This window comes from Rhineura floridana, chromosome 13 (genome assembly GCF_030035675.1).
Source record: "Rhineura floridana isolate rRhiFlo1 chromosome 13, rRhiFlo1.hap2, whole genome shotgun sequence".
In the NCBI taxonomy this organism is placed as follows: domain Eukaryota; kingdom Metazoa; phylum Chordata; class Lepidosauria; order Squamata; family Rhineuridae; genus Rhineura; species Rhineura floridana.
Window position 1 is genome coordinate 22,757,073 of NC_084492.1, and position 13,352 is coordinate 22,770,424.

Here is a 13,352-nt window from a genome sequence, read left to right on the forward strand (position 1 = left end):
AGGGGCACTGTATACCCCAGGGATGGGGAACTTGTAGCCCTCCTGACGTTGGACTCCATCTATCCTATCCTCATGACCTGGGATGATGGGAGCTGTAGTCCACCAGCATCCAGAGGACCACAAGTTCCTCATCCCTGGTAGAATATTTTTTACGCTGATCTAATTTAACATGCAAAGACATGTCAAATCATATTAGATGTGGTTAAAATCCACAGTGTGCTCTGTTAAGTATTCTTTGTACAGGGTTATTGTTTTAAATAGTTTTTTTTGTGGGTGTGTATGCAAAGAACTACTTCTGATTCTGTAAACATTTTGCATTGCACAGACAATTAAAGCAACATCCCCCCTTGGCGACCCGCGCATAACATATAATCTAGAAGAGGAATTGGTTCCAGAGACCAACATGCCAATCCGATTCTACTTGACTCCAAACAGAGATGACGGTTCTGTATCTATCCTCATAGCCGAGCCTTTGGATTATGAAACCACCAAGGCCTTTTTGTTGAGAATCCAAGCACAGAATGTTGCTGCAGTGCCGCTAGCTGCATTTGCCACTGTCTATGTTAATGTGACAGGTGGGAAACGTTCTGGTAATGTGGCAAAATGCCTTAACAACCTATAGCATGCTTTCATCTCTGTGTCTGATTATACTGTCCAAGAACAACAACAACAATATTTTTTCTTATTTACTGAATTTATATCTTGCCCTTCCTCCCAGGGCAGCAAACATAAAATTCAACAAGAAAAAAAAAAGCATACAAAAAAGAGTTAAAAAACATATCAAAAATGCAATTACAATTTAAAACATTCTAAAACACAGTTAAAAATATTCTAAAACAAAGTGAAAACATTTTGTCGGTGATGTTTGGGTTTCCAGGAACAGTCCCCTTCCGCTATGTTGGGTGTGCTAGTATGTGTGTTGCCGACATGTAAAGATCATGGTGGGCATTCCATAGCTATGGAACTCCCTTCAGAAGATTTTGATCATTTTTTGAAAGTGTTGTGTAATACTTTTTCTTGGGGTTGGCTTTCAACGAACAATGCTATGTAGTCTTAATGATCAGCCACATTTTGTAACCATTTTGAGGCCTAGCTTTGGCAACTCTCAAGATGCCATAGCCAGGTGTCTTGTAAATAAACCTCAGGATCTTGCACTCCCCCTTAATCCACTCCCCATGCCCCTCCATGCTTCTGTGGCAAACCCTAGTTTGCAGTTACATCTGAACAGGCAAGCTGTTGTTAGTGCAAAGCAAAATAGGAAACCACGATCAAACCATAATCTTTGCAGGCAAAACATGGTCTGCCCAAACCATACTTTGCCTGGTTCAGATGTAACAGAAAATGAGGGTTTGCCAAGAAACAGGAAGGGTTGGAGGTTGTGGGGAGGGAAGAATTGCATTAGTATATGGCAGTGGTTTCCACACTGTAGTCTGTGGACCCCCAGTGGGTCTGCAAACTTCATTTGGGCGGTCTGCGTCATGTCTATGCTACATATATTGATTTTTAATTGTATTTGTATTGCTTCTTTTATTTCTTACGATTTATTGGATTATCATCTGAATTCTATGGAATGCAAATTGTAATACAATAAAATACAATATAAGGAATAAAAGAAACAATAAAAAGAAAATTAAAAATGATACAGGACCTAGCACAGTGCATTACAATTGCTGCAACAGGCAGAAAATCATGGTCTGTCAAGAATATCAGCAATTTTTATGTGGTCCATTGGGAAAAAGTTTGGCAACCACTAGCCTATGGCATATTCCCAGGTCTCTAAACCATTAAGCATAAGACCCTGTGTCTTGAGGCATTCATGTTTACATTTTTTTAAAGTTATAAGCTGTTTTTGAGGCCTCTAGCTGAGGCAGTGTGATTTTTTAAACTCCCTAAGTATGCTAATGTTTCCATACACCTGCTGACTGTTTGAACTTTAAACACATTTTTAGATGTCAACGACAATGTCCCTTTTTTCACCTCATCAATTTATGAAGCTTCTGTAACGGAAGGAACAGAGGTTGGAACTTTGGTTTTCCAAGTTTCTGCCACCGACCTAGACCTTGGCCGACATGGTGAGGTAAGTCCAAACTTGAATAACATTGATTCCGCATTTGACAACAGTGGAGACTCTGTAGAAGGAGCCATTTTGCGTAGGTTTTCTCCCAGATCATAGACTCAGTGGGGAATAACAGCTCCTTGAGAGGTTTACCTGTACATCGGGATAGGTGGATCAGTTTATTCCCAGTTTGTGTCATTTTTGCATATTTTCATTCATAAGCATGTTCTGTCTCATTTTACATTAATCTGTGATATATATTTTTAAATGGAACCAAGATTTATATTTAAATATTTTATACAAATCTCAGTGTATCCATTTCTAAACATATTTTATCCTAAAATACAATTTAAAAAAAAAATTGGTACATTTTATGAGCTGAGAAATGTATCACAGAATTCAGACAAAGTGCAATATTTGAAGGATAATTACATTCCAAATTACATTCTGATCCGTGTAGTAGCGTATGAGGTGCTAATTAGTCCCATGTGCTTACAAATGCAGACCGAATGAAATTCTCTTTTGTCCATACCTGTATGATACATGTGTGTTGTATTCACACTTTGTCTTTACACTGTGTGCACTTAAAACATCTTAGGTGTACACCTAAAAATATATTGTGTATAAAAGCTTTGAGTCATCCTCATTGAGCATCATCCGGAGCCTGTCTTGAGAGACTAAATCTGCTAACGGACAGTAGCTGGACAGGTTATGATTGGGGTGTGGGAGCAGCTGAGAGGAGCCTTGGTTCGAGATGTGCTGAGGGTAAATTTCTTGTTATTATTCCTCCTAAGAGCATAAGGTGGCATTCCTATTTTCCCTTACTTTTTGATTGGAGATTGCGTGCATGGAAACTCTTGATCTGGGATGCTTATGTATGTGTGTTTTGCTTATCCAAGATATGTCCAATATAAAGACAAATATAATGTTTGATTTTCATTGTAGCCCTTCTCTCTCTTTCTCTCTCTCAGATCACTTATTCTCTGCTACCCGATCATAGTGGTGATTATATGTTTTTCCACTTGGATTCAAAAACAGGTTCAATCTATACCACCTCCGTGTTTGATCGAGAAAGGAAAGCATCCTACCTGTTGGAAGTCAAGTCCACAGATGGCTCAGAATCAGCTCGCCCAGGAAAACATGGGCAGCCAAATACTGGTAAAGGGTGGTGTTGGAAATGGCCACGGCATTAATGCTTAAATTTGTCATTTGTTTCTCTGAAAAGAGAGCTTTTTATTCAGCCAGGTAAGACAACTGCTAGCAGGAAATAGAGAGAATTCACACTGCAAATGGCCTGGGGAATGGCTTGAAGGCACGTGATGTTGTTGGACTGCAGAAGATAAGCAGGCCTGGTCCTTTAAGCAGCTTGGAGGCTTCCAGGGGACTCAGTATCAGCTAACTTAATAGTCCTTATGTTGAAACCCAGGCCCACTCTCTTGAGTTAGTGGCAAGTAAGGGAGAATGTGATAGAGGTTTAATCTACAGTGTTTCGTCTTTGGAAATGGTTTACTTATAATTGTGTGATTATCCTTATGATAAAGTGCAGGTAAGAACTCTTATATGGTTATGCCAGAAGTCATTTACTGGGTGGGGCGGGACAGCTGCGATAGCTTCCCAGCAGGTGGGGTGATGTTGTTTGAGGGGAGGGGGAGGGCGGCAGGGAGGATGCCATTGTGCACAGAGCTTGGAAAAGTTACTTTTTTGAACTACAACTCCCATCAGCCCCAGCCAGCATGGCCACTGGATTGGGCTGATGGGGCTTATAGTTCAAAAAAGTAATTTTTCCAAGCTCTGATTGTGCAAATGCACTTGTGGAGACAAGTCAGTGCTCCAGAGTTCTCTGGGAAGAGGGGTTGATTGTTAAACTATTGTGGAAATTGTAGCTCTGTGAGGAGAATAAGGGTATCCCAAAAGCTGTCAGCACCCTTCAGAAACTACCCTTCCCAGGACTCTTTGGAGGAAGCCATGACTGTTTAAAGTAATTTGATGCTTCTTTAACTGTATAGTGCAGATGGGGTCTTTACAGTACAGGAGACGACGATCCAGTCATGTAAAAGTCACAGGCTTCTACATCCCCTCGCCCCTTCTCTCTATCCTGCATCTAGGCAGGGAGGAGGTGTTATTACAGTTCAAGCTATGAAGAAAGCACTTGTCTGGCAGATGATGTATCTGTTCTTGTGGTTTTGTCATGTTGTTTCAGGTCTCTGCTGTTATTTTTAATGTGTTCCATATGGCCAGTTGCCTGGGGAAAACGTGGAATATGTAAAACTGTAATGAGTTGAGGAGTGAGAGCTCAGGGTAGTCTTGGCAACTGTTGCTGGGGATCGGAACGTTGGGAGAGTGACAGCTGAGGGACAGTGAAGCCAGTGGGAGAGAAGAAGTGGTGTGAGGTTGGACAACTGAGGGGAAAGTAACTCTGGTTGGGAGTTTGTGGAGGACATCTAATAATGGGAAACTGCTCAAGATCATGGCTGTGGTGGAGAGACTGAACAAAACAGTGATGTGGCTGTTGGGTGCAGGGAGATCCGGCAGCCTGCAAAGAATTGCATGGGGACATCACCTCAGAAGGACAAATGCCCCAGCACCGAAAGCGACTTCACAAGGAAAAGAAGACTGCGGTGCTGGTTCATCTCTCCAGAAATGAGTATGAGGTGGTATTCAAGGCTAGACCTATTGAAAAGTAGACCCGTTAACTCTAATGGACTAATGTTAATTCATTAATTAAATGCATTAATTACAATGGGTCTACTCTGAGTAGGACTTAGTTGAATACAACACGCGGCTTCGTAAAAGGTTTCTATGCTGGGAAAAAGTATCCTTTCCCCTATTAATAATGAACACCATTTAACCAAAGTGTTGGTGTAGTCTTTAAAACTCGCTCTCCACATTGCTAACTGGGAGTGTGGCCTTCCACCTGCCACACTTGAAAAGGGTGCAGAGAAGGGCAGGTGAGGGGTGTGTCGGAGGGGGGAGTCCTGAGGGTTATATAGGCCTGGAGGGCTGCATTTGCCACCCCCTACTTTAAAAAGAAAAGGATACCCTGGTTGTCAGGGGGCTGAACTTGTGTTTTAAAGTAAAAAGTTAAAATAGGGCACTATTGACTTCAGGATAGGAAACTGAACGACAAAACTACAATTGCCATATGAAGCATCCGTTATTCACATGTTATCTGCTTAAACAAATTGGATGTGACATTCATTTGATATCCAAGTGCCTTTTGGAGTAATGTCGGTATTATAAATTGTCCACAACCCTAAGGGTTCGTTTCTGTATTGTCTGTGTTATTCGTCTTCATTTAACGTGCAGCTAGACAGTTTAAGGGATTGTAGCTGACAGACATGGCACAGTGGAGTATTTTAATCTCTTGTTCCCCGTCTCTCTCTAGACACTGCCTACGTGCGCATTTTTATCAGTGACGTCAACGACAACAAGCCCGTCTTCACGAAGAGAGTCTATGAAGTTAATGTGGATGAAGACCAAGATGTGGGATCAACTGTCATTGCCGTCAGCGCTAATGATGAAGACGAAGGTAAATTGTCGGTATTCCCGGTAGCGGCACCTGAAATATTAATGAGTTAATATTCGAGGAACGTTGAGACCATATTTTAGCAGCAGCGCTAGGAAGGGAAAACTGCTCTTTTATCTCATTGTTAGTTTAAAGGCTTCTCTCTGTCTCGAGCTTGTCAGGTTGTCAGCACCTCCTTTATAAAGGGCCTGCAAGGGCTTAGGGCAAATAATTATTTATTTTTGGCAGACAGTACATTGAGCAAAGTTAGGGTTGACACCAGGTTTGTCATACAGCACATATTTATGATATGGAAAAGAGAGCAAAAATGGGTTTTGTGGTTATCTTTCTCGTGATCAGTCAATCAGGCAGAGTTCTCAAACTTTGATGTAGTGTACCGGGCTACGTTCAAGTTTCTGGTTTTGGTGTACAAAGCCATATACAGATTGTTTTACTCCTTATATACCCAGTCAATCACTACGCTCTGTAGGCGAGGGTCTCCTGCAAATACTATCTTATCAGATACAACATTGGTTAATGGCAATGGTAAAAGACAGGAGACAGGTAGGTGGGGTGTGTGTGGGGGCCATGCACATGTGCCCATGCTGGGGCCCAGGGCAAGTTGATGCCCAAGGGCCCTGGCATGCCTGGAGCTGGCCCTGCTGATGTGGAGCCCGTCAACGAGCTGCCCAATGGCACTGAGTGGGGAAGCCCTGCCGCTGCTGCTTCCAGAGCACGGAGCCCTGTGGGCAGCCTGAGCAGCCAAAATGCGGCAGGCGGGACTGGCAGCCCGGAGGTGCCCCCTTGGCGGCGGCCGGCCATCCGCCTTCTCCCGGGCGGCCCTTCTCCCTTCCGCCGGTGATGCCTGGCGGCGGGGGTGGGTCGTTCTCCTCATGATGCGGCCCCGGGCTCCCCTCCAAACAGGGTGCACTGCATGCGGGTGGTGAAGGTGGAGGCGGGCAGGCTGGGCATCAGCATCAAGGGCAGCTGCGAGAACTGCATGCCCGTACTCATCTCACGCATCTTCCTGGGGCTGGCGGCTGAGCGCTGTGGCGCCCTCCACTTGGGTGACGCTATCCTCTCTATCAACGGCATTGATCTCTGGGACGCCATCCACAACCATGCTCTCCCAATCAGGCCCTGCGTTTGCAAACGCCGGCCCTGTATACAGCCTGTGCACAAGATGGAAGGAGCTCACTGCATCAACATTCCAAAAGATCTTGCTTCCCTATTAGGTTTCTAGGGAAGCGCTCCCAAGTCATAGCTTGGGATTCAGCACACAAAGCAAGTCTTCCGATCCTAGTCAGGTGAGGAGAGAGGGTCTATCCCCCCAAAAGAGCATCACCTCAGTTGTTCCTATGGCAACACATTGCTCTTGACCAGTCTTTAGACATGCAAATAGGGTACTTGACAGACTTGGCCAGAACCTATTACCCTAACAAAGGAGCTGGCTTGACCAGTTCAGCAGATTCCTATAAACTCCATCTCTTACAGACACAGAATTTCAGGCTTGGAGGATGTCCATACCAACCCTCCAATCCTATAACAGTATTAAGATCATGTGTATTGTGTGGTTTGAGCTTATGTATTCATTTATTATCTGGAGTAGATGCTTGGGCCAAACTAGCTGTAACTTTAGAATTCCATGACTGGAACTCTGAGACAACTTTTTACGTGACTAAATGCAGCCCCAGGACCTCTGAATCTGAATTAGGGCTGCAGGTGCAGAAGACTCTAATCCTTTCCCCGTCATGGCCTTAATTCAGGCTCACTCTCATTCACCCACCCCCATTGCTGCTGTTAGACAAGGAGGGGGCAAATTATGAGTTTAAGAGCTTAAGCCTGTAAATATTCCTTGATGTGGCAATCAGAAAGTTAGATGCCTGTGTGGATTTTCAGTGGGGAAATGGTGTGAGAAGACAGAGTTAAAAAAGTGTTGATGATATTCCTATAACCCATTTTAGGTTTGGCAGTGACCCACTAATTAAAGGCCACTAGTCTGAAAGATGAACCCAGTGTTAACAACATGTATTATTACCTAGCTGTATCACCAAAACCTTTGACAGTGAGCCGGTATTTAGTGAGGAAAGAAATGCATTGGCAGGATTAATGCAGATAATTATGGTAATCACTTCTAATTGCAGTGATGGTGATTAATAATGCTTAGATTTCCTTTTCCGTAGTAAGCGATTTGCTTCTGAATGACCCTACAGCAGGGGTAGCCAACATCATGCTCTCCAGATGTTGTTGGACTCCAACTCCCATCAAACCCTGCCCGCATGGCCAGTGGTCAGAGATGATGGGCGTTGCGGCCCAGCAACATCTGCAGGGCACCATGCTGGCTCCCTCTGCGTTACAAAATGCCAGGCAGAGAGGAGTGTCTAATCATCATCATCGTCATCAACATGCTGGTCTTACATAAAATGTATATTTGCTTTCCCCATTTTTAGGAACTAACGCCAAGTTAAGGTACCAGATAACAGCTGGAAACAGTGGAGGAGTATTTGATGTCGAACCAGAAACAGGAGTCATCTTTATTGCACAGCCACTGGATTATGAAGAAGCTCAGCTGTACGAGCTTCATCTGTTGGCTTCTGATGGAAAATGGGAGGATTATGCCATTGTAATCATCAGTGTTATGAATAAAAATGATGAAGCACCTGTATTCACTCTTCATGAATATTATGGAAGTGTGACTGAGGAACTGGATGGTCTTCCAGTCTTCGTTCTTCAGGTATATTTGGGTATGCTCGCCCAAATAAGAGTGAGCATGGTCCAGCACAGTAAGAGTAGGAATAGAACGTAGGAGAAATTAGATTCAGTTCACATTTAAAGGTCAATTTACTCAATTCACACTTTCTGAAACAATATGCGAACTAAACCACAGCCATCCTTCGAAATTCGCACCAAAATGCTAATGAGTTTTCATGAGGATTACTTTAACTAAAATTCACAAATTGCAGCTGAAATATGGAGAACTGAATTTAAGATCAGAAAAATGAGAAACAGAGAACCAAAAGACAGATTTGTCCATCCCTAAGTAAGATTTACTTTGGCACAGCCTCATATAGTTGCTTGTGTTCTAGGTGCAATAATCTAAAGTCTGTGCATATGGCAGCCTGGCTTCCACTCTGCCCCCTGTTACTCCTCCCTGGAGTACATGATCTCCATAGTTGTGGTGCAGCAATCCTCAGATTGGGCTCAACCAACCTCATGTGGGCCATGAAGGGGTTTATATTTGTATTTGAAATATTGTTTTGGTATTTTAACCTGACAAACTCCTTGAGTTCCATGGAAAAGAAATGGGATAAAAGTTTTTAAAATAAACTTCTATCTTGCTTACTTTCCAAGGTACTCAAAGTGGCTATCAAGTCAAAGTACCAAAACAATATTTCAAATATAAAGCAATTCCTAAGTTATACCAATAATAAAAACCACAAAGATAAATAAATCAAAAGTCACCCGCAAGCAAATAACCCACCAACCCCAGTAATAATTCCAACATGGCCAGGGACTACTAGACAGAAAAATAATCAATTGTGAGAAAACGCAGAATAGGAATGGGAATCCTATGACCCTCCAGATGTGGACCTTCAGCTGCCATTAACCCCAGGCAGCATGGCCAGTGGTCAGGTATGATGGGAGTTGTAATCCACCAACATCTGGAGGGCCACAGGTTTCCATCTCTGACAGAAGGTGATTGGCCAGTTTGTAGTCGTTCTAGAAATTGCAACCTAAAAAGTAATTTGTGGCTGTGCTGGTTGCTAGAAGCACTTTGTTAACGGCAACTTGACAGGTGTTCTCAGCTGAATGCCTGGGTTCGTGCTTCCAATGCAAAAGGTTAGGATTATGGCTAGGTTTTTTTTCTCCCACTGATGATCCGGACATTTACATGGGTTACACTTTAAGAACATGGTTCTGTTTATCAACAGATTTCAGTTTTCCAATTTTCTAAACCTAAAATCTGAATCACACTCTTTTATGAAGGTAATGTGGCTCTGGTGCTTGCCCTCTTAGATATGCTTGTGCTCCATGTGTAAATAGGCTGTATTTGGGATGGTAGCTTCATTGGAAAGATGCTGCTGCCACCTTTTGATAAGGGTACTATTTATTTTCTGCCTATACATACTACATTGTTTATTTTTGTTGTTCCATGTTGATATGCGATGCTGGTTTTATGATCTATAGTTACAAGAAGATCTATACATCTTTAACTTCAATCTCTGTAGGTTATAGCAAATGACCCTGATAGTATCATGGATGGAGGCGATCTAAGATACTCTTTGCATGGATATGGTGCAGATGATGTCTTCACAATAGATGAGAACTCAGGCAGCATTTATTCCCAGAAGATGTTAGACCGGGAAGAGCGAGCCCTCTGGAGATTTGTTGTGCTGGCAACTGATGAAGGAGGAGAAGGGCTTACTGGATTTGCAGATGTGATTATAAACATCTGGGATATAAATGATAATGCCCCAGTGTTCACCTGTATGCCCAGCGACTGTAATGGGAGTGTCTTTGAAAATTCTCCTGAAGGCACGTTCATCATGGAGATGACAGCCGTAGACTTGGATGACTCAAATGTAGGTCTCAATGCAATTTTGACTTACTGTATAATTGAGAGTGTGAGAAATGACTTTGATATAGACTTGTTCAAAATCAGTCCCAGTACTGGAAACATCTGCGTAGCAGGAGGGACACTGGATAGAGAGAAGGCGGAAAAGTATTTCCTTACAGTTGAAGCAAAAGATGGGGGAGGACTGACAGGAACAGGCACTGCCACCATCTGGATTGCAGATGTAAATGATCATATCCCTAAATTCATGCAGGAAGTGTGGCACGCTGCAATCCCCGAAACCAGTGCTGTCAACTCGGAGATTCTGGAAGTGTCGGCGACGGATGAAGACAGGGGGGGAAATGCTCACTTAACCTTCACCATTATTGGGGGAGATCCAGAACAGATGTTTTACATTGAAAGCCATAAAGAAGGCCACCATGCTACTATCAGGCTGAAAAAGACTTTGGATTATGAGCAAATCCATGAAAGGTGGTTTAACCTTACAATCAAAGTGGAAGACTTAGCTTTTTCTAGCACTGCCTTTTGCTTGATTGAAGTAGAAGACCGTAATGACCACAGCCCTGTTTTCAGTTCTCAGTTTGTCCAGCTGAGCCCTTTCTTTGAAAGCATACCTGTGGGTACCACCATAATCACAGTAGCAGCCATGGATGAGGATTCTGGTTTGAATGGGAATATTGAATATTCCATCCAGTTGGATTCTGATCCAGCTAGGCAATTCGCCATAGACCAAGATGGCCATGTGACTGTGGCTAAAGCACTGGATCGGGAGGTCACCCAGGAGTATAGTTTAATCATACAGGCTTCTGATCAAGGCCTTCCTTCCCAAACAGGAAGTGTTACAATATTGATTGACTTGCTGGATGTCAATGACAATGGGCCAAGGTTTGAGGCACCATACATGCCTGTAGTATGGGAAAATACTCCCGGACCTCAGCTGGTTTACATGAGCCCCACATCCAATCTCCTTTGGGCTTTTGATCCAGACAGTGATGAGAATGGGCCACCTTTTATGTTTTTCTTGCCACCAGATTATAAGGATTCTTTGGATTTCTCTCTTACTGACAATGGAAATAATACTGCAACAATTACTGCTCTGAGGTCCTTTGACAGAGAGAAACAAAAGGTGTTCCATCTACCCATTATTATAACTGACAGTGGGAGCCCACCTATGAGTTCTACGAACATCTTGACTATAACTATTGGTGATGAAAATGATAACAGCCATAAAGCTGGTCATAAAGTAGTCTATGTTTATGTACACAGAGGTAGGTATTACATAAACAGTGGGTATATCTATATAGAGCTTGGGATCTCTAACAGAGAACCAGTTTATACTGTGGCTGGACAGAAATGACAAAGTGGAATTCGGAGACATTTCCCCCTCAAAATTTATCATCAAAATGTACAGTTTGAATTCTTTTTCTTTTAGGAGGGGAAAACTTATTTCAGGAGAGTGGAGAATCAGAGCTCTGACAGTATAAGTAGTCACCATATTTAATGAGTGTTGTGGGGAAATCAAAGTGGCTGCCGCTCACTTGGGCTGCCATTATAGTGGACAGCAGTTTAATCCCATGCAATTTAAAGCTTGGCAGGCACTAGGCAGAGAGGAGGAGGGTAGGGATCCCGATTCCTTCTGTGCTAATGGATGAAATATTAGCTGGCCATTCTGGACTGTTAGCCAATGGACTGATTGGTCAAAACTAGTTGACTGACTGTACCCAAATGAAAATTTCAACATGTGGGTCATCCTTGCTAAGACCTTGTGAATGGGTGCATGGGTGGGAAGAACAGGAAAGATCAGCAACTGACTGAAACAGGCTTCTCATGTGAAGATGGAAGGGAAACTTGAAAATGTTCCAGTGGTGCAGATCAGGGTTTCAACAAGCAAGCTGCTTTTCTCCACCACACTAAGTACCATTAAAAAAAACAACCCTTGCTAGCTTTCTATAAATGTTTCTGATGTGGAATGGGATTTAAGGTCTTTCAACATCTAAGGAAAGATTCTGTCAGTTGCAGCTGCGATGCTCCTCCCGAAGCATATAAACCCCAAGTTGAAGAGATGGGAAGCATTGTGAAAAGACAAACATTATATATATATAAATTTATTTATTAAAGTGTCCCTTTGTAGCAATATGCAAGAAAGCACATCACCCCCCCCATGTGTGATCAGTTAAACGGACAAAGTGGTTGAGTAACACTTTGACCACTTTTTTCATTTTTAAAAAGTGAACATGGTGTTGATGGCAAAGATCCACAACATGGACTTTATTTATTCAGAAATGAATACCATTGAATCCATTTGGGTTTACTCCCAAGCAAATAGGCTGATTCAGTATCACGGAAGTTGCTTATGTTTGTCAGCCTGCCTGGCTTGACATTACAAAGTCACTTAACCGACACTTTGTGCAGTCTGCAGACAAGCACAGGGAGCTCCTGGCTGCTGTGTTGCCTAGGTAATCAGACAAACCAAGCTGCTAGCTTTTGCGTTACTCGTGTCCTTATTAGCCAATGCCTTCAGGCAAAGACTCCTCAGCTTTCTTTCTTTCTTTCTTATTAGAAACCGAAACAGCAATGGATTTTCTAACAATGTGGAATTAGGTTTGGTAAATTCACACAAATGTTTCTGCTCGAATTAGAACCTCTGTTTCATGAATTTTAGGGAGAAACGCTGTTTCTACCGAGCCCTAGTTTATGCCAGCTTAATTGTCATGTTTTTCCCCCAAGCAATGCTAGGAATTTTAGTTTAGAAGACAAAGAAATGACAACTTTGTGTAAGAATTTATATCAAACTATGAATACCAGGGAAACCATGTAAACAGGTGTAAGACTGATACCAGGTTTTTTTTCTTGATATGCCATGGGTGTCTGATGCCTAGGGAAAAGTGAAATGTTACTTCATGTGGGGCAAGGTGTTTTCAACATCCACACATATACGACCCAGAAGCACCCTCCTAGCTCAAGGATACTCATTGTGGTGCCCTCTAAAGGCTGATGGACTACAACTACCATCAGCCCTACTGCAGTCCAACAGCATCTGCAGGGCACTATGTTGTGTGACCCATCCAGTTGCTCGAAGCTTCAGAGAGAAAGGAAGAACTCACCTGGCTGAGGATGATGGGAGCTGTAGTCCAAAAGTTCTGGAGGGCACCAGGCTGGCAAAAATCTATTTGACATGATGCTTTATCAAGCCTTTGAAGGGTTAGTTTTGTTTT

General features: G+C 42.8%; 1 protein-coding gene across 1 annotated transcript in view; it reads left to right on the plus strand.

The window, feature by feature from the left end:
* Window positions 1-13,352, plus strand: part of LOC133369393 (neural-cadherin-like) — a 103,522-nt gene that overhangs the window by 53,841 nt on the left and 36,329 nt on the right. The window contains exons 13-18 of the mRNA XM_061594667.1: window positions 326-575; window positions 1,950-2,077; window positions 3,028-3,214; window positions 5,442-5,585; window positions 8,012-8,295; window positions 9,791-11,405. Coding sequence (XP_061450651.1) covers window positions 326-575; window positions 1,950-2,077; window positions 3,028-3,214; window positions 5,442-5,585; window positions 8,012-8,295; window positions 9,791-11,405 — 2,608 coding nt within the window. The remainder of the gene's footprint in view (window positions 1-325; window positions 576-1,949; window positions 2,078-3,027; window positions 3,215-5,441; window positions 5,586-8,011; window positions 8,296-9,790; window positions 11,406-13,352) is intronic.